General features: G+C 33.6%; 1 protein-coding gene across 3 annotated transcripts; it reads left to right on the forward strand.

Annotated features, from left to right (window-relative positions):
- On the forward strand, window positions 1–25,563 carry LOC139529804 (salivary peroxidase/catechol oxidase-like). Of its 3 annotated transcripts, XM_071325719.1 has the most exons (14): window positions 53–110; window positions 2,544–2,685; window positions 3,424–3,447; window positions 3,490–3,664; window positions 5,867–6,087; window positions 7,063–7,251; window positions 8,490–8,541; window positions 13,383–13,483; window positions 14,002–14,106; window positions 14,907–14,999; window positions 20,446–21,169; window positions 22,706–22,887; window positions 23,242–23,344; window positions 25,233–25,563. In XM_071325719.1, the coding sequence occupies exons 2-14, from the start codon at window positions 2,550–2,552 to the stop codon at window positions 25,294–25,296; spliced, it is 2,169 nt and encodes a 722-aa protein (XP_071181820.1). In that variant the 5' UTR covers window positions 53–110; window positions 2,544–2,549; the 3' UTR covers window positions 25,297–25,563. The 3 variants fall into 3 exon arrangements, with proteins under 3 accessions (XP_071181818.1, XP_071181820.1, XP_071181819.1); XM_071325717.1 differs by having other exon boundaries at window positions 1–110; window positions 3,424–3,664; XM_071325718.1 differs by having other exon boundaries at window positions 3,424–3,664; window positions 14,002–14,102; window positions 14,906–14,999.
- The last annotated feature ends 1,647 nt before the right edge of the window (window positions 25,564–27,210 follow it).

Consider the following 27,210-nt stretch of genomic DNA (forward strand, 5'->3'; position numbering starts at 1 on the left):
GTATAAGTACTTATAGTATTATGATAATTTACATGCAACATATTGAGCAACTGTTAAATCGTATCCTTACGAAAATTGCACTGCAAAAGCGTTCATCGAGAGAGAAGTAGGTACGTAAAATAACTGTGTTTATAATCAAATAAATTATTATCACGCTACCAATAATATGCTGTGAATGCATGACTAATACCGGGCTCTTTTTCTCGCAAGGTCATAGCAGGAACACATGAAAATGATATGAGGGATAACGTGCTGCTCAGTTTTAGGTTTCGATGTATCATGTTCTCTTTTACTTTCTATTTTGTTCATCAGATTTTGGTAGATTTAATATAACTGCTAACTCTGTATTGATATAGATTTACAATACACTTCACTACAGTATTAAAGTCTTCAATACAAATGATTTATCTCAGATTTTTAGAATCACGATCTTCGTTTGGTAGTTCTCTTTGTCTATACAGAAAACGAACTCTTAACATTGATTTCATTTTTTTTGCGCGAATGATTGTTTGGTCGAGTAGGGAGTAGTTATGTTTTTTAGCCAAACCAAGTGACAGGTAGTTGGCTGGATGAATTGTCCTAAATGTATATTCTCAATTGGCATAGACACGCACTGGTCTCTCAAGCCAATCTTTTCAAAACTGCATCATTAAAAATAGAATACCAAATATCATTAGATACATGTTTACAACAGAAACATGTATTACTTGAAATTTAGATATTAAACTACTCAGGAAATTAAGTGTCGTTAAGTTTACTTAAAACTTTTCAGAAAACATGTTTTAAAATAAAGGGACAAATATACTGAACCTGATAGGACAGTATTTTTCATGAAATATTGCTCGTAACCCTAATCAATTTCGAAACTATCAATGGAAAGCATTTATCACATAAAATTTAAACCGATTCTTTCGTTCAATGATTAATCAATAAGAAAATATAAAGTTTCTCCAATATAACTCATACAAATTAAGTGCAATTTCGTTGGTTTCAAAGTATTTTAATAAAAAAAAACATGGTCCGAGACCCCCAGTTCTTATATTGAAATTTGAATGTATATTGATCCAGATTCTCCTAAGCTTTCATAGAAGTTTAAGAAAAATCTAGACATTTAGACACCTTAGCTACTATATTTACTAGTAGATATCTAGATTCGTACAGGATGATTTTAATATTAAACACAGTGATTACAGCCTTTTGACGGCTGGTTATTATTGTATTGAAGACAATAACAATCCAAACCAAGGAGTTAACAAAGACTCCCAAATCCAAAAGACATTTACATCAACAGTTATAAATAATAAATAAGAAACATTCCGAACTCCACTAAAAAGCAAGAATGAAATCAGGTGCTCCGGAAGTGTAAGTATTTCCTGCATGGTATACGACACCCGTCGTGTTATTTCTTTATTCAGTTCGGTAATGATGGAAGGTTATTATGACTGAGGAAGAATATCAGATATGATTTCTGACACACTTTTGTCATTATGGCCAATGAGCTCATGATGGCCACCGTAAAATTTCTTGAGTGATGACTTTAATTTTGAAATTTGACTGAAATCTACTTTATATCAACTGATGTTCTATTCTAAATCGTTATGAAACATAAAGATGAAGGAAAAAAAACCAAATAGATATAGGAAGATGTGGTATGAGTGCCAAAGAGACAACTCTCCATCAAAATAACAATTTATAATAGTAAACCTTTATAAGTCAAGGTACGGCCTTCAACACGGAGCCTTGGCTCACACCGAACAACAAGCTATAAAGGGCCCCAAAAATTACACGTGTAAAACCATTCAAACGAGAAAACCATCGGTCTAATCTTTATAAGAAAAACGAAAAACGAGAAACACGTATAAATTACATAAACAAACGACCACTACAGTACATCAGATTCCTGACATAGGACAGGTGCAAACATTTGCAGCGGGATTAAACGTTTTTATGATACCAAACCTTCTCCCTTTACTGAAACAATAGCATAACATCACAACCTACAAAAACACACGATAAACTATCAATTTGAGGGCTTAATTCCATTAAAAAAAACGTAAGTTAACACACTATGAACGAATTAATTTGATCTGCGATAAAAAAAAAAACAAAAAAAAAACAAAACCCAAACAAACAAACAAAATTGAGGAACAAATCATGGTAACAAATGATATACAAATCGTATGATTTCTTTGTGATTTGTAAGTGATAAAATATTACATGCAAATGAGCTAACAAATCACAAGAACAAATCACGAACTAATTGCTTACAATTCATAAGCAAATCATAAACAAATTGTAAGAAATTGAATGGAAATCATAAACAAATCAGAAGTAATTGCTTTTATACTTCAAGCAAATCATAAACAAATTGTTTTCAAATTATGGAGAAGTTATAAACAAACTGTTTTCAAATCTTTAACAAATCAGAAGTAAATCATATATTCCTAGCTCAAGCAATTCACAAGCAAATCGTAACTAAATTGGCATCAATCATCAATTCACTGATTAAATCATTTACATCTAGATCAAATTTTATGTTGTAGATCGAGATGAGATTGTTACTTATTTCAGCTTTCTTGGGATTTTTTACATGTTATGCTCAAAACATTGACGATATTATTAGAGGAGCAGTTGATGCTGCAATACAAGACACTCCTAAAACAAGTTCGCAACAAATTAATACCAGTAAGTATGGAAAACATGTGTCTGCAATCAAATAAGCTTTTTTGAAGAGGTGGAGGCATCGACTTGCTCATTTGCTACCTGTTGTGTTTAAGCTCAATTTTTCTTCGAACTGGAGCCCAATATTTTATGTTTATGTGATATCTTCATGTTCTTTTTGGTCATGTATTATTTATCCTATGATAATGCCTACCGATGCTCTTGGTCAACTATCAAAGTTTATCAAAACTTTTATGCGTCCGATTCGTTTTTTTTATATACTATCATTAGGAACGTTCAAAGCCGAATATTTGAAAGCTAAGCATCTAAAAGAGCCTTACCTGTTGTAGATCTATATACCAAGGACAAATAGCCAAATCATTCTAAAGTTAACGTTGCCTGGGGAAGTTGAAACCTCATACACTCATTTACATACAAGACATATATCTGCATGGGGTGATCATGTTTTTAAATTCCATATATCACTGTTTTGTAATCGATATAATCTCTGTATCGCAGTAGATATCAGTTTGTACGTTTGTACTTTAGGGATGAAAAAACGGGCATTCTGCTATTACGTACATGTCTATATATTGATTTTTTTAAGAAGTTGTAAGAATTTGAAAAGATTAAAATAAATCATGATTTTAAAGTGTATAGAAAATATCAAACATGCGTCAGTGAACAAAATGAAAAGGTATAACAAAACAAACACATAGCGAAGGATCAGTACACATATAAGCGTTTTATTCTATATTGCAGACTTTAGGAATTCCCAACAAGGAGCAGGAGGAGCAGCAGGTAGTCCAGGTGGAGGAGCAGTAGCACCAGGAATCGCAGCACAGTCACCACAAGTATCACAGACGGCATCCGGAGTTCCACGACGAGGGTCCACACGACGTGCTAACTTGTTCGGAAGACGCAGACCAGTAAGGCAGGAAGGCCTGACAAGAACAAGAGCTGCTACTCTAATTGAGAAAACAGCTGCTAATGTACAAAACAGGTAATTATTTACCCCATAAAATCATTATAAAGTTGTTATATGTACTTTTTTTTTAACATAGATAAGGCCGTTAGTTTTCTCGTTTGAATTGTTTTACAGTGTCTTGTCGGGGCCTTTTATAGCTGACTTTGCGGTATGGGCTTTGCTCATTGTTGAAGGCCGTACGTTGACCTATAGTTGTTAATGTCTTTGTCATTTTGGTTTTTTGTGGATAGTTGTCTCATTGGCAATCATACCACATCTTCTTTTTTATATTTACTATATTCTAAGTTTTTATTCGTCAAATTCATACATGTTAGAGTAACAGCTTACACAACCAGCCCTCTTTTCTCTTTATTTGGTTGGGTTTGTTTTGACAATTTTATAAAATTTGCTGTTAAAGTTAGAAAGTTGGGACTGTAAACAATTTTTGAAATTACAGAGAACAATACCCCTTTCTAGAGCATCATAGCCAGATAGAACTTTGACATATCTAGATGTCAATTAGATAAAACAAAGTAATTAAGTCTTGAAGAATATACGTTATTTTGGTGTAATCAGGGGTGTACAGTATTGTTTGAGATATTTAGCTATCTATAAAACCAGGTTTACTCAATTATGTGCACATAAAGAAAATCATGTACCCATTTAGGTATATGCAAGTAGTTTTCCATTCATTTCATGTATTTGCCTTTGATTTTGCCATTCGATAAGGAACTTTCCGTTTTGAACTTTGCTTGGTGTTAGGTATTTTTGTTATTTTACTTTTAACACCGGTGTTGAAAATTCATACCTTCTGAGGTACATTTTCACCACCGTTTACATTTATGTACACCCTTAATTAAAGTCATAATAAACGAGTGACCGCTGAAAAATAATGTTATTCTTATACTTGAACCAATGCATACAAACATCAAAAAATTAGTCTTCTGTGCCCGATTTTATCATTTTTTTTGCATAAAATTTCGTATAATCGTCAATTTGTTTTCAATCGGTGACTGTTGTTGTGAAAATATGACAGGTAATTAAAGTTCGTGTTTTGAAGACGAAGTTAAACGATTGTTACCTGTTTGTCAACAATAAGCAAAAAGGTATGAATATTAAGCACGTGTTTAACATGTACAATTAGATAATAGTTTATTCTAAGGACTTCCATGCGTATTGCGATCACCGGATTTTTACGAGATGGGTCACACTGAGGTCGCTTTGCATACGGAAGATATGTCGGGGAATTGCTTCCTGAAAGCAATTAAAATAAAGTAAATTTCTTCTAAATATGAATATATTTAAGAATTTTCTTCAGAAAAAAGTATATATTTATAAGTTTTATAATGAAAACTATCCATTGACTTATAAAAAAAATATGCATTATTTTTTTTTAATTTGAGGTTTTTTATGACTTTAAACCAAGATAACGAATGTATTTTTTTATGAAGCGTTCCTTTACAGATTTTTATACCAGGGTCTTATGTTGAAAACTATTACGAGGAATTCCTACAACACACATTTTCAACAGCGAAGTTTGAGCACTTTGTAAAATAATACTTTTTTGAAAACAAACTGATTTTGGATGAATTTTTGAGAAACACAATTTGTGGAAATTTTTATCATATTTTATTTATTTTGGAAAATTTCTTCTTTTTGTAATTTGGAAAAATCCCCTGATGAACTTGGATGCTGTGGTATTAACACCTAGGTAATTAACCAATCAGATCGCAAGTTTCTTACCTTATTTTATTTCAATAGTATTTTTTTGCCGACCGTGTAAGACCTGCATGGGTATAGCTTGGTGTTAACAATAGTTATTTAGATAAATCAACTTTAAAAAATATTATACAAATAAAATAATATTAAGGATTTAGAAACAAGTAATTTGCTTTTACAAATCTGTCTCCTTTTTGAAAAATTATACACTTATTCAACAATACATAAATATAAATACTGGCATGCTCTGTAATAAATATCTGAATATGAAAAAGGTGGAAAGGGCTTAACATCCACCCGCGTCAATTTAATGGTTTTGAACTACATACATGTAATTCATCATTTACTGCAAGTACTCCTATATCGATGCTTTGTGTGTATTGTATTTGTATTTGTTTGGTTTTATGGGCCTTGTACCTATCTGTTGGATCAAAAATGGTCCCTTTCGAAAAAAACACAGTTCCAACAGGACACTATTCCAACTGTGTTACTGGTCAATTCATTATTAAACTTTTGTAGGTCAAGAACAGCACGACCATCGTTAAACGAAAATTTAAGTAAAAGAATCTCCGATGGAGTTAAAGCCGTTGAACCTGAGCTATTTATTGCTAAAAGTATTGTTTGTAATCCTTTTGATAAATACCGGACGATGGATGGTACATGCAATAACTTGTATCGGACAAACATGGGAGCAGCAGGGACGCCACAGTCTAGATTTGTACCACCAGAGTATGGTGACAGTAAGTAGACCAATATAAAAAACGTTCGAAGCGATCACAGAAAAGAACATCTGTTATATTTTAATAAAAGTAATAATCTAAGTTATAAGAAAAAACCCTGATCAAGTCTTCCTAATAGGTATTGTAATAAAAATACTTTATGAATAATGCAGTTTACACTAAAATCTCTTTACAGTTCATAAATAGTTAAAGTGAATGTACTGTACTTAAAATTTCGGTTAGAATTAAGGATGGATGGATTTCAGATGACATTGACTAAAAGAATTGAAAATATCATACTTATCGACATATTACATTTGTTTTTGTTCATACACATGTATATGTTTAAAGTCATAAGAAACCTCAAATCAAAAAAAATAATGCATATGTTTTTTTAAAACTCAATGATAGTTTTCATTATAAAACGTATCTACATATACTTTTTTCTGAAGACAATTCTTTAAGTTATTCATATTTAGAAGAAGTTTACTTTATTTTAATTGCTTCCTTCCAGGAAGCAATTCCCCCGACATATTTTCCGTATGCAAAGTGACCTCAGTGTGACCCATCTCGTAAAAATCCGGTGATCACAATATGCATGGATGTCCTTAAAATAAACTATTATCTGTATTTACATGTTAAACACGTGCTCAATTCCCGTGCTTTTTGTTGATTTTTTGTCGATTGTTGACAAACAGGCGACAATCGTTAAACTTCGTCTTCAAAAAACGAACTTTACTTCCCTGCCATATTTTCACAACAACACTGACCGATTGAAAAAAAAAAAATTGACGATTATACGAAATTTACACGAAAAAAATGATAAATTCGTGCACAGAAGACTAAGTTTATGATGTTTGTATGCATTGGTTCAAGAATTGGAAGAACATTATTTTTCACCGGTCACTCGTTTTTTATGACTTTACATTGATGCAATTGTTTTCATTGATATAGGCATTTATAGGCATTTAAAGTCCATCTTAAATATATTTACAGTATGGAATCTAGGGTTGTATCCGCGTACACTTGGGAAAAATGGGAATCAACTGCCAAACCCAAGAGACATATCAAACAAGATTTTTAAGAGTATACCATCTTCACCAAAAAGTGGAAAGTTTAATGTTGCTTTGACACATTTTGGTCAATTCGTTGACCACGACGTTGTCGCAACTCCGATTGAAATTGGTAAGTCAAATCTAAGGTGAACAAAACGAAGATGTTAAGAGATGTTGGACGCAGAAAATTAGATCTTAGTGTTTTCAAATGGAAACTAAAAAAATTGCTTCCAAAATAGTAAATAAAAGTTTTAAAAAAAAAAGTTTAGGACGTAGTTCATTTCACTGCATATTATTTATAACATTTATTTTATAAATTATATCTTAATTTTTATATTTATACAATCATTTTGACATTGATGTCTATTTGTAACTCCTCAGTAAAAAAAAAGAAAAAGAAAATGAATATTATTTTGTACTTTTTGTTATGAATAAAGGTTTATATTAATATCATGCTGAGTTCACACGTAATTCGAATTCGATTTGCATTAACTAATTCGCATTAGTTTAATCGCATTCGAAACGTTTTACGTGCTAACGTCAATTCTAATACGAATTACAATGCGTGTCAAATTAGATTTACTGTCCAAACGACGTTAACGTTTAATTCGTATTCACACAAGCGTATTTCTGATGCGAATTGGATAATTCGAATTAGCCAATTCGAATCAATTCGAATTGTAAAAGAAGAGTGTGTGAACGCAATTAGAGAATTCGATTCGCATTCAATTCGATTTAAATGTCCGTGTGAACGAGGCACAAAAAGAACAACACAAAAAAGCAAAAACAAACTTGAAATTCCTTAGCATTGTGATTTCAAGAACTTCAAGATATTTAACACTTTAATTCTTGATCATCCGAAAATATTTATCGAACGAAGTTTTAGCATGTTAGATATCCCGTCATATGAGTTACATTATAATTGTTTTCTCTAAATAACTGTAGTTCAACCAGATGAATAAGATGCATTATACTTTGAAACACAATGTTGAAGTATATGATTAGAGGTGTATAGGGAGGTATTACCATTGCATTTGAATCTGATAAATATATACAATTTGTAGTTTAGTATGGCGTTCATTATCGCTGAACTAGTATATATATTTGTTTGGGGGACAGCTGAAGGACGCCTCCGGGTGCGGGAGTTTCTCGCTGCATTGAAGACCTGTTGTTGACCTTCTGTTGTTGTTTGTTCTATGGATGGGTTGTTGTCTCTTTGACATATTCCCCATTTCCATTCTCAATTTTATGTATAGCTCTCCGTTCTGTTATTAAAAATTGACATGGAACATTATAAGAGTCGCACGATAATTTTAAATAATTTTTCTTACTTTTTTATTCAATTTGGTCACTTTAACCTACTTATAGATAATGATGGAAACGATATAGAATGCTGCAATGGAAACTTCCCTGTCATCAGGTGAGTTCGAAAATATTGATTCATAAAATTATGAGTAGTTGTCGAAGATAATCGGCAAATACAGTAAAATATGGGGTTTCTTAGCTTCGAGGCGTTATTTGTCAATTGGAACATATGAGATTACCAGAAGAAGAAAAAGAAGAAGAAGAAGAAGAAGAAGAAGAAGAAGAAGAAGAAGAAGAAGAAGAAGAAGAAGAAGAAGAAGAAGAAGAAGAAGAAGAAGAAGAAGAAGAAGAAGAAGATGCTTTATTTCCATCAAATGGGCCCACAAGGAAACATAATTTAATATCATTATAATATTATTTTCACATATATAATAAACAACAAGTCATTACAAAGATCTGCGGCTCTTGGGCTGATATCATGACCTAGGGCCGATAAAGGGTATGATATGAAAAATGCCATGTAATAATCTTTTTATCATATACTTCAACAGAAGAAATACAGACAAAAACCATTAAAATTTTGTTTTTCTTTGATAATTTATAATTAACCAAATACAAATTTCTGAACTTTAATTGTTGTTATTAAACAATATAACAAGCATCAGGGTGACATAAATGTATGAAAACAATTACATGACTCGTATATTCATGATATTAATGTTCTTAGTTGGAAAAATTAATTGTCACATTTCCTGTAATAGTTGCCCCTGCGAACATATGCATTGCTTTTCCTTTGTGATTTTCATGTACTATTTCTGGCATTTAATTTATTCCTGTAGTTGTTGTTGCTGAAACTGGTTTAGAATTAGATTCGAAATTTGAAATGTCTTTCAATACAAAAGAAAGTTCGGCTTCTTGGGAAGCAGACAAAAGTTCTGCATCATCATCTGATGGTATATCATTGTTGTTATCATCCAAAGGCCCTGGGTTTTTATCCAAAGTTATTTTCTCTGTACCAATTTTACTCCAAATATTAGACATTTCCTTCTGTTGTTCAATTGATGCTGAGCTATAGGAGTTTATGGATTGAACATTTTTATGTCCACTCAGCTGCATTATGCGTGTATCTGGTATACATGTGATCATGTACCAAGGCAGTGATAGTAGTTTTTCTGACACTATGATTAGTTTTTCTACCCTGAATACATTTGTACTACCGTCGTCACACATTTTTTTAACAAAAGTACTTAAAGTGTTCTTTCCTAAAGCTTGTCTTGAAAACCAGACACCGTCATCCTTAATTTGCCTGGAAAACTCCAAATAAAAGGGACAATCATCTGCAACCATATCTTCTGGTCGTCTTCTAAGAAACTGTTTATATGTCTGTATAGGACATCTAGGAGTACCTGAAAGAAGATAAACCAGTTCAATATTGATTGCTAAAATGACATTATTATACACATGTTTACATTATAATATATATATAGCTACACTTGTAATATCTGGCTGTTATTTTGTGATAGCAATATCTTAATATCTTGTTTAATACATATTTACACTACATGTATACTATGTTTTGCGCTTTTTAATTGACTTTTTCTGTAGTTCAATTAAAAAATGAAATAATTATTTTGAATCTTGTCCCCCTAAAAAACTTTTCCTGAAACATTATCTGTGTCAGCAAACATCTTGGCTTGAAAGGCACGTGTGTCCAATTAGCACCATTTCTTGTTTTGGTTATCCTTTCAGTACGTTCTAGATACTGCTGACCATTATTACTTGCCTTCATTTGAATGTCTCCCCATCTCAAAGTTGTGTGCTCTTCCCGGGAGCGCAAACCAAAATGTAGAGTGTTATTCATCCATACTGTTCTTACTTGAGATTGAGGATTTCCTGCAAATAAATTTAAGGAATTTGAGTAAAAAATATTTGATTTAGACTTGTGTATACAATTAGGTTAAAATAATATACATTCTTACGACTGTACAAAATCAGGTGAAGATCATTCAAGTTTTGTCAAATCATTTTTTTAATTTCATCATTATCATATCAATGTGCATGATGTGTTCATTTTTGAGAAAATTGTGACGTCACAAAGAGTCAAATAACAAGACAAAGCTACTTAAAATATCAAAAACATAAATAATAATTATGCAAAGAATTGTTACCTGCACCAAGCATCTCTTTTTCGTATAGTAAATTAACTTCTTCTGAAGGGGTCTGCTTTCCTGTTTTTGGCGCTCATTCCCATGGAATTAAGCTGTTTCAGTTTGGCAGACATCCCATCTCTAGAGTGATGAAATTCTTTGTCAACCATTATATTTATTGCACATTTCTTTGTTAGATATCTTGAAATGCTGCTCTGCATTGATCTGACAGATTGAGGTTCATAGTTTGACTCGTCGTCTTTTTTTAACTGTCATGAAGAAATGAGCCAAACATTTATCAAGTTCCGTAACAGGAATTTCTTCCGCTAACCTCATCTCGTTATTGCATCTCAACCATTTGTTAAAAAGTCTCATGTCACTAGCAGTTGTTCTAACTGTATTATCGTTTATCAACGATTGAACAAAAGCAGCAATGTCCGTGTCGTCTGCCATGTTTACAAATAACTGTCCGGAAATACGGAAATACCCGAAGTTGCATGTGATAAACCCCCCGGACAATAACGGAAAGGCATGCGATAACATTCTATTCTGGAAGCAGTTAATAAAGGTGCCTTTATCAGCCCGCTGAGGAAATTTGTAGGAATCTGGTTAATAAATCTTGTAATCCTTTCATAGCCTTTTAATATTTTTAAATGTTATTGAACTGTAAAATTTAAGTATTATTTGATACAAGTATATGATAAACAACAAGTATACATAGTTACAAACACAAATAAGAAACAACCGTATATTCGTATCTATAGGAGTATATATAAAACCTTCGTCTCAGGCACACCTCTAGAAAGAAACAAAAAAGAATTCTGTAAAATATATCCAGCTGAACTGCAGGAGGCACCAAGGAACGGTGCTATATGGCATGGTGGATGTGTATTAAAATGTGTATCGGGACATTAATGATATTATATACTATATTGTAAGAAGTTGCACATAACTGGTATGTCATTCTCGTGCCTAGCGCAGATGAGTCAGTACTATTTAAAGTGACACAACTGCAAAAGACACCAAGGGACAATGCTAATTGACATGCCAAAGTGCACATATTACGAAAAAGATAAAATATTACCAGTTTAATAAAAAATATCACAAACAGAAAGTTAATAGAACTTATACGATGTGTCTTGTATCCCACCATGCCAACCTCGTGCCTAGTGCAGAAAGCCTGATTTAAATATTTATCTTTAAAGTTATATTTTGTCTTCATTAACTAACTCAAAGACAGATATCAAGATATCAAGATTCTCTACATTAAGGGCATACGATACAGTTACAGAAAGGTAATGACGTTGCTAACGTAAAATGTTATTTTCGCGACGTCAAACTGTGACATATCGGGAAAAGATGCATTTTTAACTGATTCAAACTGATTTAATTTGAAAACGACTGCATGGACCCCTATTTTTTAAAACGACATTTTGTTTCATTTTGCAGGAAGATTATGTGGACCAAATTTTATAAAACTGTAAATAGTCAATTTTTTTTTTAATTTTGATAAATATACAGCAAAAAATGACGTTTTTTTCTCATTTCATGTCCATTTGATAAATATGAGTTATTCCTTAATTTAAAAGCATAAATTTTTATGATACTTATAAAATACAGAAATTACAAATTATTGAACAAAAAACAATTTGTGTTTATCTTTTAAAACAAAAAAGTTATGTCTTTCTTTCGAAAGCAAAAATACGGCCACAAATCCGAATTTTGAGGAAATATACAAAATTTCGACCTCATTTAACTCAAAAAGTAGCACATGGAGGTATATTTGTTATTACATATTTGATTTAATCAAGCAAAAATAACCTATATGGAAATTTTCATCAAACTGTAAATACGGGATCAAAACTGTATCGTATGCCCTTAAGAAGCCATATCAGTTTTTGGCTAGGAATAAAATGCGTAACGTTTGGGCATAGTGAGTTAATAGTGGAATTTAAACAATTTTTCTTATATTGAGATGATGTACACGAAAAAAAAAATGTTTTTCATCATCAATCAGAACTAAAACCAAAATGTCATGATATCAAAAGTTGTTATAGATAAGCGTATCTGTATTTTTTATTTGACTGGGATACGCATTAATTAAATATTCTCTCAAATAGCGAATTTATGTTTCGAGGAGTTGGTGGCATCGCAGCAAAACAAATAAAGGTCGGCTTTTTTACTCACTAAGTTAGCTGCTACATTTTTTTTAGTTTATGTCATTTTATAATTAAGCAAATCGTCCCCTTTTTTATTTAAAAGTTTCTATGTTTCAACTTTCCTGCAGCGCCTGCATATAGAGTACATACATCCCATTTGTTACGATATTCCGGAACTTTTATTTCCTAAAATGATTTCACTTTTACATACAGACTTACTTGAAAGAGGTATATTTTGTTTTTAGTTAAAAATATGATATATTTATGAATATCTATACGATCAGAGTTATTCTTAAATCTGATTTCATATTAATTTACAAAAACTTGTTAAGATTTCAATATTTTCCAAATTAAAAGGTATCACATTAGTTTAACCTTATTGAGAATTATCAAATTAAAATGTACAAACATGAATTAATAAGAAGATGTGGTAACTCTCTATCCAAGTCACTATGCATAAAATTTAAGCAATTATAGGCCAAACTTTCAACACGGGGCCTTGGCTTTATCCGAATTGCAACCTATAAAGCGTGCGAAAAATGATTAGTGTTAACCAATTCAAACAGGAAAATCAACGGTCTAATCTATATAAGATACGAGAAACTAGAAACTAGAAACACCTAATCTTGATATTTCAATATTGATTTCAGATCTCAATGTTTTCCGTTTTCAACACCACCGGGAGAGTTTTTATACACCTGTATGAATTTTGTTCGTTCAGCACCAACAGTGACGTACCCCCCTTATCCAGGTATTTTTTGCTTTTTGATTTCATTTTTAGATTGATTATTATGATGTTCATCTTTCTTAACTCATTTTGTTTCGTCATTTATGGCGGTACTCGGATGAATAAAATTACATAGTAAAAAAGCCCGTTGTGTTCCGTTGATCATGGTTGCGGAAGAAACGTTTGAGATTTAGTGTTCCAAATCGTGTATTATTATGTCGATTTGTACGAATTGTTTGATACAGCTTTTTGAATCTTACTTTCTCAATGCAATATTCATAAACTGAGTTTTCTCTAAGCATTGTGCTTTCTTTTCAACAAAACAAAGCTATATCAAGTTATCAAAAATTGAGCATGTGCAGATTTCATAGAATTGCATATGTACGAAATGGTCAGTTTTGATGCTGGCTGACAGAAGACTATCCACTGATTGTATTTTAATTTCATGTGCAGATATTATAGGGATATATCTTTATTTGTACATTTGTATTAGGTTTTGAATTTTTACATACAGTACTTAATGTGTCAATGTAAAATTGAAGGTCCACGACAGCAGGAGAATGCAATAACTTCTTGGTTAGATCTGTCAAGTGTCTATGGAAGCAGTGATGAGGAATTGCAAAACCTACGCTCAAGCGGGAACGACGGTAAATATCATTTTGCCCAAATATACTTTGAAAAAATGGACATATGAAGTTAAAATTGAGATCATACAGAAAACATTTAATGGCTTGTTTTCTTCGAAAACAGAAAATTTGTAAAGTGTTATTTTTATCATACAACACCAGTACATGTAAAACAGTGTTTTGTGGACAGAAATCGAACTACAACAGTCAACAATCTCATTTTAAGCGTTTGACCTGAACCAGGCAAATAAAGAATGAGTTTGGGTCTAGGGAGTTCGCTTCTCAGTTTCAAAATAATTAACTTTTCAAAACACTAGTTTATATTGATAGGGGATTAATAATGGAAGCAAAGAAGCAAAACAAATTGTACAGGTGTTTCGAGATATAAGCCTTTGAAATTTTGGCGGGAAAATATTTTTTCTTGACTTTTCATAGCTTTATCATTGACAAGTTTAAGTTCTTATTATTAAACTATTAAAAAAATAAGTAAAATTATATAAGACTTTTACAGATGGCTTATCATTATACATGTATAAGATTTATAAAAAGAAAAATGGGGGGCAATGGACTGATTTTTTAAGGCATTCAAATCGATAAAACAAGAAGATTTCGAAAATCTGTCAAAAATCCCAAAACATGACAAGCGAACTTCCTTAAACTCTTATTTGAGTAGTAAAATCTGCCCCCATGTCAAGGACAGTGTTTTAACACAACAACATAAGATCTGTAAAATTAGTTAGATACATGTGTCTTAGAACTAGACACAAAAGCAAATGTAAATAGCTGTCTGTAAAACTTAATCGTTATCTGTTTGTCTTTAGGTAAGATGAAAGTAGGTAACAACGATTTACTGCCCGACAACCCAGATGATGATTCGTGTTTCGAAGCATCGCAATCAGAATGTTTTCATGCAGGTAGGTGATGATTGGTTCAACTGGTTAAACACTGTTATAATCCCCAATGATATATTTCTGTAAAGTGAAGCATCACTTCTTAAAAAAATAGATTGTTTAAGATAAAGTGGGTAATACAATTGAGAATGAAAATGGGGAAAGTGTCACAGAGCAGAAAACAACCGAAGGCCACCAATGGGTCTTCATCACAGTGAGAAAACCCCGGATCTGGAGCGTGCTTTAGCTGACCCATAAACAAATATATATATACTAGTTTAGTAATAACAGACGTCAAACGAAACTCCCAAACATATACATGAACTAAAATTAAAAATCGTACAAGTTTGAGCTCTCTTGAAAGCTATGGACTGCTTCTAAGATAATATGTGTGCATGTGGTTGTTGAATTAGTATCGGATTTTGATTAATATTCAATGGATGTACGTTAAGAGTGCACGTTATACAACCATGCTTTTAATTTTTTTAAATTACTTGTTGAAAATGAAACAATTATGAATAGACACTACTCTTAAGTTGTCGCACAATAAAACTCGGTTTAAAAGAATTCCAAGTCAAATGTCAGAATAGGTAACAAAAGAAACTAAGCAAAATGAGAATGATACATAATTTAACAAATGGTTATATTCACATATCAGCTCTAGACCTTAATAAAACTCACAGAAAGATTATACTTTCAACTTATTAATATGAAGCACAATCCCTTTCATAAGGGTGTTAAGTATTGTATCCCATTATAAAAAAAATTTATATGAGTAAAACATAACCCATATCATGCTAACAACTGGTTTTATTTCCGATGCTAATACATTATGGACGCCATCACGAGTTGGTTGACTGTTATGCAATAATCGTTTCACAAATGATATCGAATATGTTCCTTAAGCCCCGGTCACAACAGATCGTACAATTTTTTGTCGTGGAAGATCTATAACTAAAGTTGTCGTGGCACTATTGTGCAAAATGTAAAAAAAAAAAACATTTTGAGTGGTCACATCAGCTACGACATGTACAAAATAGGTACACGACAGAGAAAACAGAATTGTAATTGTACTGTCGTAGGTAATTCGCAAGTCGGTCGTGCGACAGTCGTACGACAAACGTGAGTTGTTTGGCGCTATTTGTCAGGTTTTCATGTCATGGGATGGGCATGCTACTGTCGTGTCACTGTCCTGTCATTGTCGTAGGACTGTCGTGCCACTGTCTTGAAACATGCAAGGTTCCATCCTCATGAATCCAACGACATCACCGGCAGATTCCCGCTCCAACTCTTGCATCAGTGTATACTATTCGGCCCAATCATTAGGCGCCGTTTGATCTATGGCCTAATCCACCAACGTCGGGCGTTTCGCTGATTCCTATACTTTTCACGGGCTCGAATTAACGCTAACAGGACCATATTTTGCTCTTGTTCGAGTCCGGCAAGATGCCTATTCCGCAGGACCAAGCGTAATCGTTCTGGTGGAATAGTCGTCCTCTTTAAACAACATACGGTACGATTTTCCAAACATTTATTCCCTTTGAATTGTATTCTTCTGAATAAAACAACAATATGTTGCACGACGAACGTACCACTGTCGTACGACAGACAATCAATGTTGTGCGTGCATCGTATACAATTTGGTATTCTTGAGGCAACCGTGCGACTGTATTGCGATTGTCTTGCGATTGTCTTGCGATTGTCTTGCGACAGTCATAGGATTGTCGGACGGCAGTCGTGCAACAGTTGTACGATTTTTCTTCATTAAAATGGTTTATGTTGGTACCCACAACAGTGTGTTTATAGCTAGGTTCACACTGCCGATTATACCAACTCGATCAATCTTGATCATGACAAATTACGCGATCGGGAGACTGGTCTGTCTCAATCGACAAGAATGTTCGGGATGGTCTACTACCTTGGTCGTAATCGATCTGACTTTCTACTCGAGAGTTTTTGACATGTCAAAAACATTCGAGTAAGGATCGAGAAGCCAGTCACTCGAGAAGAGATCGAGAATTCGTCGAGTAACGGTCGAATTGGTCGAGAAAGGATCGTGTAGAGATCGAGTTTGGTCGGCATACAAATAGTTTACTGATAAGTACTCGATCATTTCGATCTTAACTCGACTAATATCCGATCAATTCCCGATCAACGACAACCTGTATGATATGTGATAAAGATTAACTCGACTAATGCCCGATCGCTTCATGATCACTGCGACTTCTATATATTTTTCATCCCAGATAAACTCGACCAATACCCGATCTCTTAGCGATCACATTCGACCACTCTTCGATCTCCTCTCGGCCATACACGAGTATACATGACTGCTACACGGTTCTCTAAAAAATTGTGCAGCTCTGATTAACTCTCATAACTTTGCTTCTGCAAAAATATCTTGTCACTATTTATTTTTAACTGTACACACATTCCTCCATATACAGTACGCGTCTGTACTTTTGCAGGGGAGGTTGTAAAAGTTTAAAAGATAGAACACCGATATTAAAGTAACAATAAAACCCAAAGCTCAAACCGACACAGCCATAGCGATAAACGAAAGCCGACGAGAAGACAAACAAAAGTGAACATAACACAAAACACACAAAAATAAAAACATAGCAACACGAAACCCAATAAAACCTGGGATGATATCAGGTGTTTTGGAAGGGAAGTAGATTCTGCATTTTGGCCCCAGAGGATTTTTCAAAATATGAAAGAACTTGTGCATTAAAATTCATTATTAGACAGCTGATGACTAATTTAGCCTTCAAAGTTAGTTTTTGGGCTAATGGGCTCTTTTTGTTTGACTGTCTCTATTTTCCGTATGTCCAGAAATTTTTCTAGTATAAAAATAAAAAGATGTGGTATAATTGCCAATGACACAAACTCCACAGACACCAAATGATACAGAAATTAACAACTATTATATATGTCACCGTACCATCGAATGTTTACAAACACTTTTTTTCATTCGCTTTTTGAAACAGTTTTATTAAAAAAAAGACGAATAACAAATGATTTGTATTTGAAATTGTGATAGATATATGTAAACTGTTTCAGAAAAGGTATCCTCAATGAGATTGAAATTCTATTTTTGGTCAAATTTTGGGAAAATATGTGACATCTTTGCCTCCTTTTTGCAATATTATTAGTAAAAAAGGCAGATTATTGCCAAGGATACACCAAATATAAATATCTTGAACCATTCAACTACTGGGTATCAGATCTATGGAAAATACTGAATACATACATATGCACATATATGACACAAACAGTAGGCTTAATTTGTAAGAAAGCAAGGAAAAGGGGATGGTAATATTTATGTATATTGCTATCTTACATCAGTTCTTATCCAGTGACAAATCTGATTTTGAAGAAAAGAGCAGTAAAACTCTTATAACAAATCAGCGTCCGATTCTACTTTCAGGAAGTTTTATAACAATTGGGTCCTCTTTGTTCAGCTCCCGCAAGTCTCTCATACTTATGATTTTGCAATTTGATTAGGGACTTGCCATTTTAAGTTTTCCCCCGGAGTTAGTATTTTTCTGATTACTTTTAATACTGCCCACGCAGTGGTCGTCTTGTCGGCAACTGCATATCTAGATTTGTCGGCACCCTTTGCTGTCTACCCAGCTGTCTACCCAGTCACAGCTATAAACCTGTCTATCCGAGCCCTTACCAACTTGCCAAACAATCCAACTGCTTGATTTCCATGTAGATAATTATTTTAAATGTAAAATTTCAATCAGACCTTCTGTGAATTACTGAATCTAATCAAAGAAACGGGGAACGTGTCCATTCTACACAGCCGATAATGACCCAGCTTGCATATATAACGTTATAAAGAGTCATTTTTTAGAGGCCAGCTGAATGACACCTACGGGTACGGGAATTCTAGCTAAATTGAAGACTGTTGTCTGCTCTATGGTCGGGTTGTTGTCGCTTTGACACATTCCCCATTTCCTTTCTCAATTTTATTTTATTACTCAAGAATGGTAAAAGTGACGTCACCCAAATTCGCACTTGATCTGTGTATTATGGTATTGCGTTTCATAAAATTTGGTTTAGGCAAAATAAAATTAGAGAACGGAAAGTAATTGTTGGAACGTTCGTATACGTACTCACGGACGGACAGGGGTAACACTTAATGCCTCATCCGCTGCAGTACCCGGGGTGATATAAAATTAATATAAACTATAATTGTACATACCCGACCAATGCCCAACTATCCTTACGACCACTATACGATCAAGTCGATCTAGTCTGGCCGAGATCAGGCTGATATCGAGTCTAGTCTAGTCGATTTGGTCTAGCTAGTCGAGTAAAGATCGTGTAGAGATCGTGAATTATCGGAATTGTCGGAATTATCGAATATACATTCAATTAGTGGTCGGTTTTGAGTCGTGATGGAGTTGTTAAGGGGTCGTGAATGGTCGGGTTAAGGTCGTGTACAGTCGGATAGCAGTTGGGAAGAAGTCGTAAACAGGAACGATCAGGAATTTGGTCACGCTTGGTCGTGGAAATTTGGACAATCGGGATCATCGAGTTGATCTGATCGGCAGTGTGAACCTAGCTTATCGCACGAAAGTGGTAAGACACTATCACGACAGCCACAAGACAGTGACATGATAAACAATCGTAGAGCAACAAAGGTGCATGTCCAATTTTTGTCCCACGACACACGACTGCGCCACGATCCTCAAATTATCGTGCGACTGTCATCCGATGATCACAAATGACTCACGATTTGACCAATTTTCATGTCTTGGCGCTGTATAGATGTGTCGTGGGTTCGTTGTGACCAGGTCTTTATGTCGTAACAATCAATCCCCTTCCCCTTTCATGAATGTGACCTACCGAATAAGACTCTTTACCGGATTTGTTATCACATAAGCAACACGACGGGTGCCACATGTGGAGCAGGATCTTCTTACCCTTCCGAAACACCAGAGATCACCCCTAGTTTTTGGTGGGGATCGTGTTGTTTATTCTTTAGTTTTCTATGCTGTGTCATGTGTACTATTGTTTGTCTGTTTGTCTTTTTCATTTTTAGCCATGACGTTGTCAGTTTATTTTCAATTTATTAGTTTGACGGTCCCTTTGGTATCCTTCGTCCCTCTTTTATGAGTGAATCAATATTAATTTTTTTTTATGCGAAAACATTTTTTTTTTGTGCCTTGAAATTAAAAAGTATTACAGTTGCGGGATTGTCGTTGTTTTATTTTTCTTGTGGTTGTTGCCTGTTTTATTTTTACATGTACGCCCATTCTTTCATTGTCTAATTTTCTTTTACATTTCAATGGTATCTCTGTTTTTGTCTAAAAAAACAATTTACATAAAATAAGTAGATTACTTTAAGTCTGTGTTTATGACTACAATTGATTATCAATAAATCAATATTGTTAATATTAAAGACTGTTTGGTGAATATGGGAAAATGTTATGTATGATGTACTCACTGTTTTCAGGTGACCATAGAAACTCCGAAGTACCTCTCCTTACTGTCATGCATACTATCTTCCTACGGGAACATAATAGAATAGCAACTGAACTCAGAAGTCGTTACAAAGGGTGGAACGATGACAAACTATTAAATGAAGCGCGGAAGATTTTAACAGGAGTCTATCAACATATAGTATACAACGAATTTCTCCCAGCTCTTCTTGGTTTTGATTGGTCAATAGCTGTTGGTTTAATGAGTCAACCACAAGGTCATACAAATCTGTATAGCAGTTTTTTGGACGGTGCAACTCGTAATGCTTTTGGGGCAGCGGCGTATCGGATGGGACACTCTCTCGTCGGTAATTCCGTTGGTGCTTCAAATTCATTTTTTACCGAGGTTAAGGTTAAAAATCTTCATGAAACATTTTTTAACACGGAAACTATTCGAGACAGTGCTCAATTTGGTCCAACAAGGATTGGAAGATGGATGTCTTCACAATATGATAGCAAGATGGATAGATTTTTGTCTAAAGAAGTACGGGATCATTTGTTTCAAGATACAATTAACCCCTTAGATGCACTTGACCTTGGAGCACTTAATATTCAACGAGGTCGAGATCATGGTTTACCAGGATATAATAGATTCAGACAGTTTTGTGGTCGTTTTCCAGCTGTATTTTGGACAAACACACCAGGGGGATTTATAGACCATGAGGCCGTCATTGTAGAAAAGTTAAAAGCGGTTTACGGGTATGTTCTTTTGCTTCAAAAACAACAAAAAAAACCAGAATAAGAATATCGATTTATGTCAATGAAAAAGCTGGACGGTGCATGAATGGCTGCTTAACGTCCTGCGGCAAATGCTATTCAGGACGAGAATCTGTTAATGTACGTTGAATATTAACCCTATTTTGTACTAGATCGACATGCTGAGCTAGTCTTTAGCGTGATAGTTAACAAGGTAAAAGTCCACAGAAAAAGAGTTCACCTAACCTGAACACATTAATTATTCTGACTACTAGCCGATCAGTCTTTGCTTTACTCTTTAATGACGCATGCCTAGCAAATGCCAATTTAAAAATATTTGTTTTGACTCCCACCCCAGAGGCAAGCACTCTACCACGATACCATTTATTTCAAATTCCGTATATTCATATATAAATAAATCAAACTAGAGGCAGAAATAGTTATGTTAACTCCAGAACGGAACAAAAACGGATGTGTCTACTAGGTATACGTCTTCTCGTCATTTTCACAAATTCGCACTTAATCAAACCGTTGCAAAAACAGTATTTGGCAAAACCTTTAGGAATTTTGGCCCTCAATGCTCTTCAACTTCGTACTTTATTTGGCCTTTTAAACTAAACTTTTTTGGATTCGTGTGTCACTGATGAGTCTTTTGCAGACGAAACGCGCGTCTGGCGTATATACATGATTTAGTCCTGGTATCTATGATGAGTTTATTTACAAAGAAAGTAGATCCAAATGGTAACTTTTAAAATCAGAGTAATTTTTCTTTTCTGGTGTTTTTAAAAAATACTTAAAACGAGAGAGAAGGTATCGGGAGTGGGGACAACTAAGTCCAATTACAATAAAAAAAACAAACCACGAACGAAAAGAAAATAATAGCTTTGCCATGAGCTCATGATCCTTCCGTTGTTTTTTTAGAAGAATAAAGTTCCATAACTACTCAATGTCATAAAAAATAATTTTATTTCAAAATAAAACGAAAAAATACCTAACTAAAGGGAGCCTATCCAAATGATTATAAACTAGTCATCCAAGCTCAAACCATTTTTGAGGTATGATTGTCTGATCATGAACATTGAGAAATCACCCATTTTTATGACTAAAATTCGAAAATTTGAAAAGTGAATCTACAACTAGTAATTAAAATTGAAAGGGTGCTCACGTCAAAAGATTTAAACAATTAAAAAAAAGTTTCATAAAATTGCTTTTAGAATTTTATATCTATTGTCCGACATGTTGACGACGGATTGACGGCAACACCCATGTGTCGAAAAGACATTCACCAATAAAACAAAATTCAACAGAAATCTGAATACTGACTTAGGGTGAACTCGGGTAGTCCAAAAGGCTAAGCATTTCTTACATTAACATGTAGATCCTGTTGTACGCGTCTTGAACGTGTAGGCTTATGTGATAAAACACACGAAAACCTTGTCACTTAAGACCAAGACATTTTGTATTTCTGATTTACCTTTCATTAGGAGGCAATTCTAAAAAGATAATGTGATGTAATTAAAAGATAAATTTATTTTCTAGGGCAAATTCGGATGTAGATGACGTTGATCTATACGTCGGGGCTTTATCTGAGAGACCAGAATCGCCTGATACAGTTGTTGGTCCAACATTTAGATGTCTAATTGCTGTACAATTCCTCTACTATAAATATGCAGATAGATTTTTTTATGAAAATTTTTCCCCAGTAACTGGATTCACTCTAGGTATGTTTATTCGCCATTCAGGTTTGTATTTAGATCATCACGAGTTTTAGAGAATGGAAAAGATTGAATTGTATAATAATTTACATATATTTATCATTAATAATCGTTCATTCAGTCATTTATTAACATCAGTACCGACCCTGGAATAACTTGTATTGCATCTGGGGTGATCAGTTTTGAGTAATATCGCACATATCTTAAAGTTACCCTATACTGACCTTGGTTAAAATAAACACACATAGAATATAAATACTTTTAGGGGAAACCGTCCTCTTGTATGTCAGTAATGTAAATTAATTGTTTCCAATTGATAGTAATATCGATATATTAAGAAACTTCTTTAATTTATTTCAGCTCAAGTCAATGATATAAAAAAGCAGACCCTTGCTGGAATATATTGCAGAAATCTGCAAATAAAAAATATTCAACCAAAAATATTTTTGAACCCAGATAACACGTAAGTTTATATTAATAAAAGAGGGACGAAAGATACCAAAGGGACAGTCAAACTCATAAATCGAAAATAAACTGACAACGCCATGGCTAAAAATGAAAAAAGACAAACAGACAAACAATAGTACACATGACACAACATCGAAAACTAAAGAATAAACAACACGAAACCCACCAAAAAACTTGGGGTGATCTCAGGTGCTCCGAAAGGATAAGCAGATCCTGCTCCGCATGTGGCACCCGTTGTGTTGCTTATGTGATAACAAATCCGGTAAATAGTATAATTCGGTAGGTCACGTTCATGAAAAGGAAGGGGATTGTAGTTACAACGAACCCACGACACTTCTATACAGCGTCACGACATGAAAATTGGTCAAATCGTGGGTCATTTGTGATCATCGTACGACATTCGCACGATATTTTGAGCATCGTGGCGCTGTCGTGTGTCGTGGGACGAAAATTGGACATGGACCTGTTTTGCTCTACGAAGGGTAAGCAGATCCTGCTCAAAATGTGGCACCCGTGTTGCTAATGTGATAACAAATCCGGTAAATAGTACAATTCGGTAGGTCACGTTCATGAAAGGGAAGGGGATTGTAGTTACGACGTAAGGAACATATCCGATATCATTTCTGAAACGGTTATTCCATAACGGTCAACCAACTCGTGATGGCGTCCGTAAAATTTACGAAGGGATGATTTCAACTTCACTATTTGCAACTCTTGGTTTAAAAGCTTCCTTGTGAGCAGCAACCCTCTATCAAGAAAATCATGATATGAAATGCAAACACGGGAATATCGTCTCAATAGATATATACCCCGTATGCAGGTGCTGCTGGAATGTTGCTACTTAGAGATGAAAAGTTCACAATTGGAAAGCTGAAATCATATCTTTTGTCGTAGTAATAAGATAACAATAATTCCAAAAGAGAAACTTCAAAACAACAAAATACAAAAGTTATGATCAAAGATGGTCATACTTTACTGGTACACGTCCTTAATACTCAATCTTTGGTCACGACCGATAACAAAATTATGGTATGTTTGCCAACGAGACAACTTTGCACAAGAGACCAAATAACACACAAATTAAAAACTGCAGGTCATCGAAAGGCTTACAACAATGAGCAATGCCCACATCGCATAGCCAGCTATAAACAACAGAATGTAAAACAATTTAAAAAATTTAAACAAAACAAATTGCCTTATTTTAAAATGTAGAAAATAATGAAGGAAAACAATTATGTTACACACGTCAGTGTTTCTGTTGTTTTGTTATTTTCCTCTTATAGTTGGTGTGTTTCCTCAGTTTTAGTTTGCAACCCGGATTTGTTTTCTCTCAAACGATTTATGACTTTTGAACAATGGTATACTACTGTTTTATTTTAAGGCTCCTGACTTTGATCAGGCATATTCAAAATGTGACGGGAAGCAAAATGTATGTCACTAATCTACATATTTCATTGTTATGTTATGGTGATATGAGTTGCTTTAGTGTTTCTTTTTGTATTTAGGGAATATTATTCTGAATTGTGGTTATTTTAGTGTATTTTTTATGGCCTAAAGCATATTTGGGGAATTACAGCACAAATGTGAACATATCATTTTCCTTTAAAAAAAAAGACACAAGTCATAAGACAATGACACACTAGCAATACCGCAGCAAAACCGAAAAATATATCAAAAGACAAAAGAACGTCTACAAAACACAACATAGCAAACTATACTTAGTAAAAGTAATCCCATCAAAACTCCGAGGTTATTGCAGGTTCTCCGGAAGGGTAAGCATATGACGAAATAGTGTTTGATTTATGATTTTAATTATATTGAGAAATAAAAAGGAAATAGATTCTTCAGATATGTTTCAAAATTGACTTTGCTTTTATTTTTAGGCAAGATCCAACGAATCGCATTGATTGTAAATATTTACCCGACTTGGATTTTGATATTTATTAGAAAATAGTGATTACTCTGCAGTGGTAAAATGCATGTCAATAATCCACATATGTTATGGTTATATTATGTTGATATTAGTTTGTGAATGGTTTAGTGTTTCTTTTTATGTTTTAAATTATTGGGGAAATCTTATTCTATATCGTTGAGTTGGAGGAGAATTACTGTGGATTAATGAAGACAAGGAAACATTGAACTTATTAAAAACATTCTTTGCTTTTGTATATTATTGGTTAGAGGCTATTGGTAAATAAAAAATGGTAAAAATTATATCGTTTGAGTTATGCATTTATGTATGCAAAATTCTCAATTTAACATTTTGATTTGTTGAAAAATAATTAAATATAATTTACGAGCTTTATGTTTAATTTTGCTATATAACTTGTCTTCGTCTAGCTTGTCATTCCCGTATATGCACCAACTAATAATAGAAGATAAAAGCTCTTTATCATACTTCCAATTACTGTAATGTTACATATAAACAAATCTAAATTTTGTTCTGGAGCTGTGTCGCTGCTTGCAATCGACAGAGTTAACATGTATACGGGAGAAAAACTGATCGTTCCAGACTAAATATGAAAATCATTCACTTCAAGAAAAGTTTGACGAGTTTGTTTCAAAAGATCGACAAACAAGAAATGACTCCATGGCAGATGTAAAATTTGCAATCTCTACAACTCAACCTTATTGACTAAATAGTAAAATCCCTTTCATAGAGACCAAGAAAACTTTGGCGAAACTTTGGCGAAAGTTTTCTTTTTGACGGAGGGTGTTGATAGGTTACTAGACCTGCTTTCTACTATTCAGTCAGCCATCAGTCCTACCCTGATATACCCTATCTTTTTCGGGTAATTAATACTGATAGCGTTTGACATTTTTAGCCGAACAAATTTATCCATTTCATATAACTTAAATTATTGTATGCTGGTTCATATTCTGGACGCCAATCTTTGCTCCTTTATTATATAATTCACTAACAAAACAATTATGAAGCTTAGAAATGGAAAATTACTAAATACTAAACTTGTTCAAAGGGTATCTACACGTCTCAATCTTCAAAATCGGTTATCTAAAAATACTACCATCGCTAACATTTTTAACAATAAAAATCGTGTTTACCCTTCTATCGATAAGTGTCATTCCAAAAAATGACTAACATGTCCCCGTCTTTCCACCAACAATACGGTAAGGTCCACGTTTAATGGTAGCACATTTTCTTTAAATTTTGAAACTGAACAAACAGTATTATTTATTTACTCACATGAAACAAACCGGGGTGTGGTATTCAGTACGTAGGAGAAACTGGACGATATTTATCTAAACGCACTCAAGAACATCTGTATCGTTTTAAAAGACCCAATAAATTCAAAAGTATCATTTACCAACACCTTAAGAAGCACAACCATCCTTTTAAATATTTAGCAGTTCAACCTTTAGAAGTAGTAAATAAGCAGCCTGGTGAATCGCATTCAAAGTTTGTACGTTCACGGAAAATAATTGAATTAAATTGGATTAAAAAATTACAGACAGTCTACCCTCTCGGTCTAAATGATAATATCATGGGAATTTGTAATATATCTAGAACCAATTCCGTTAACATTTTGGATATAGTTTCTAAAACTGTTCGTAAAAAACGTTCTCACGTTCGTAGAACAAATCGCAATCAAAGAAAATTTCGGGCCAATCATACCAATATTTCGGACCTAATTTCTATTTCAAAAAACAACGGCAGGCATTATCTGTTAACAAAACTCTGTTCATTACTGGTTAATAAGTTAAATAAAATTTTGGAGGATTGCAACACAATTTCATATAGCAGTCCTAAGTATGAAATTGTTCAAATTATTATGGCATATTGTTATTCTAAATTATTTCCCAAAATTGATCGCCCTGAAGATCATATAAAACATTTTATTA

The sequence above is a fragment of the Mytilus edulis genome, chromosome 7 (assembly GCF_963676685.1).
Source record: "Mytilus edulis chromosome 7, xbMytEdul2.2, whole genome shotgun sequence".
Lineage (NCBI taxonomy): Eukaryota > Metazoa > Mollusca > Bivalvia > Mytilida > Mytilidae > Mytilus > Mytilus edulis.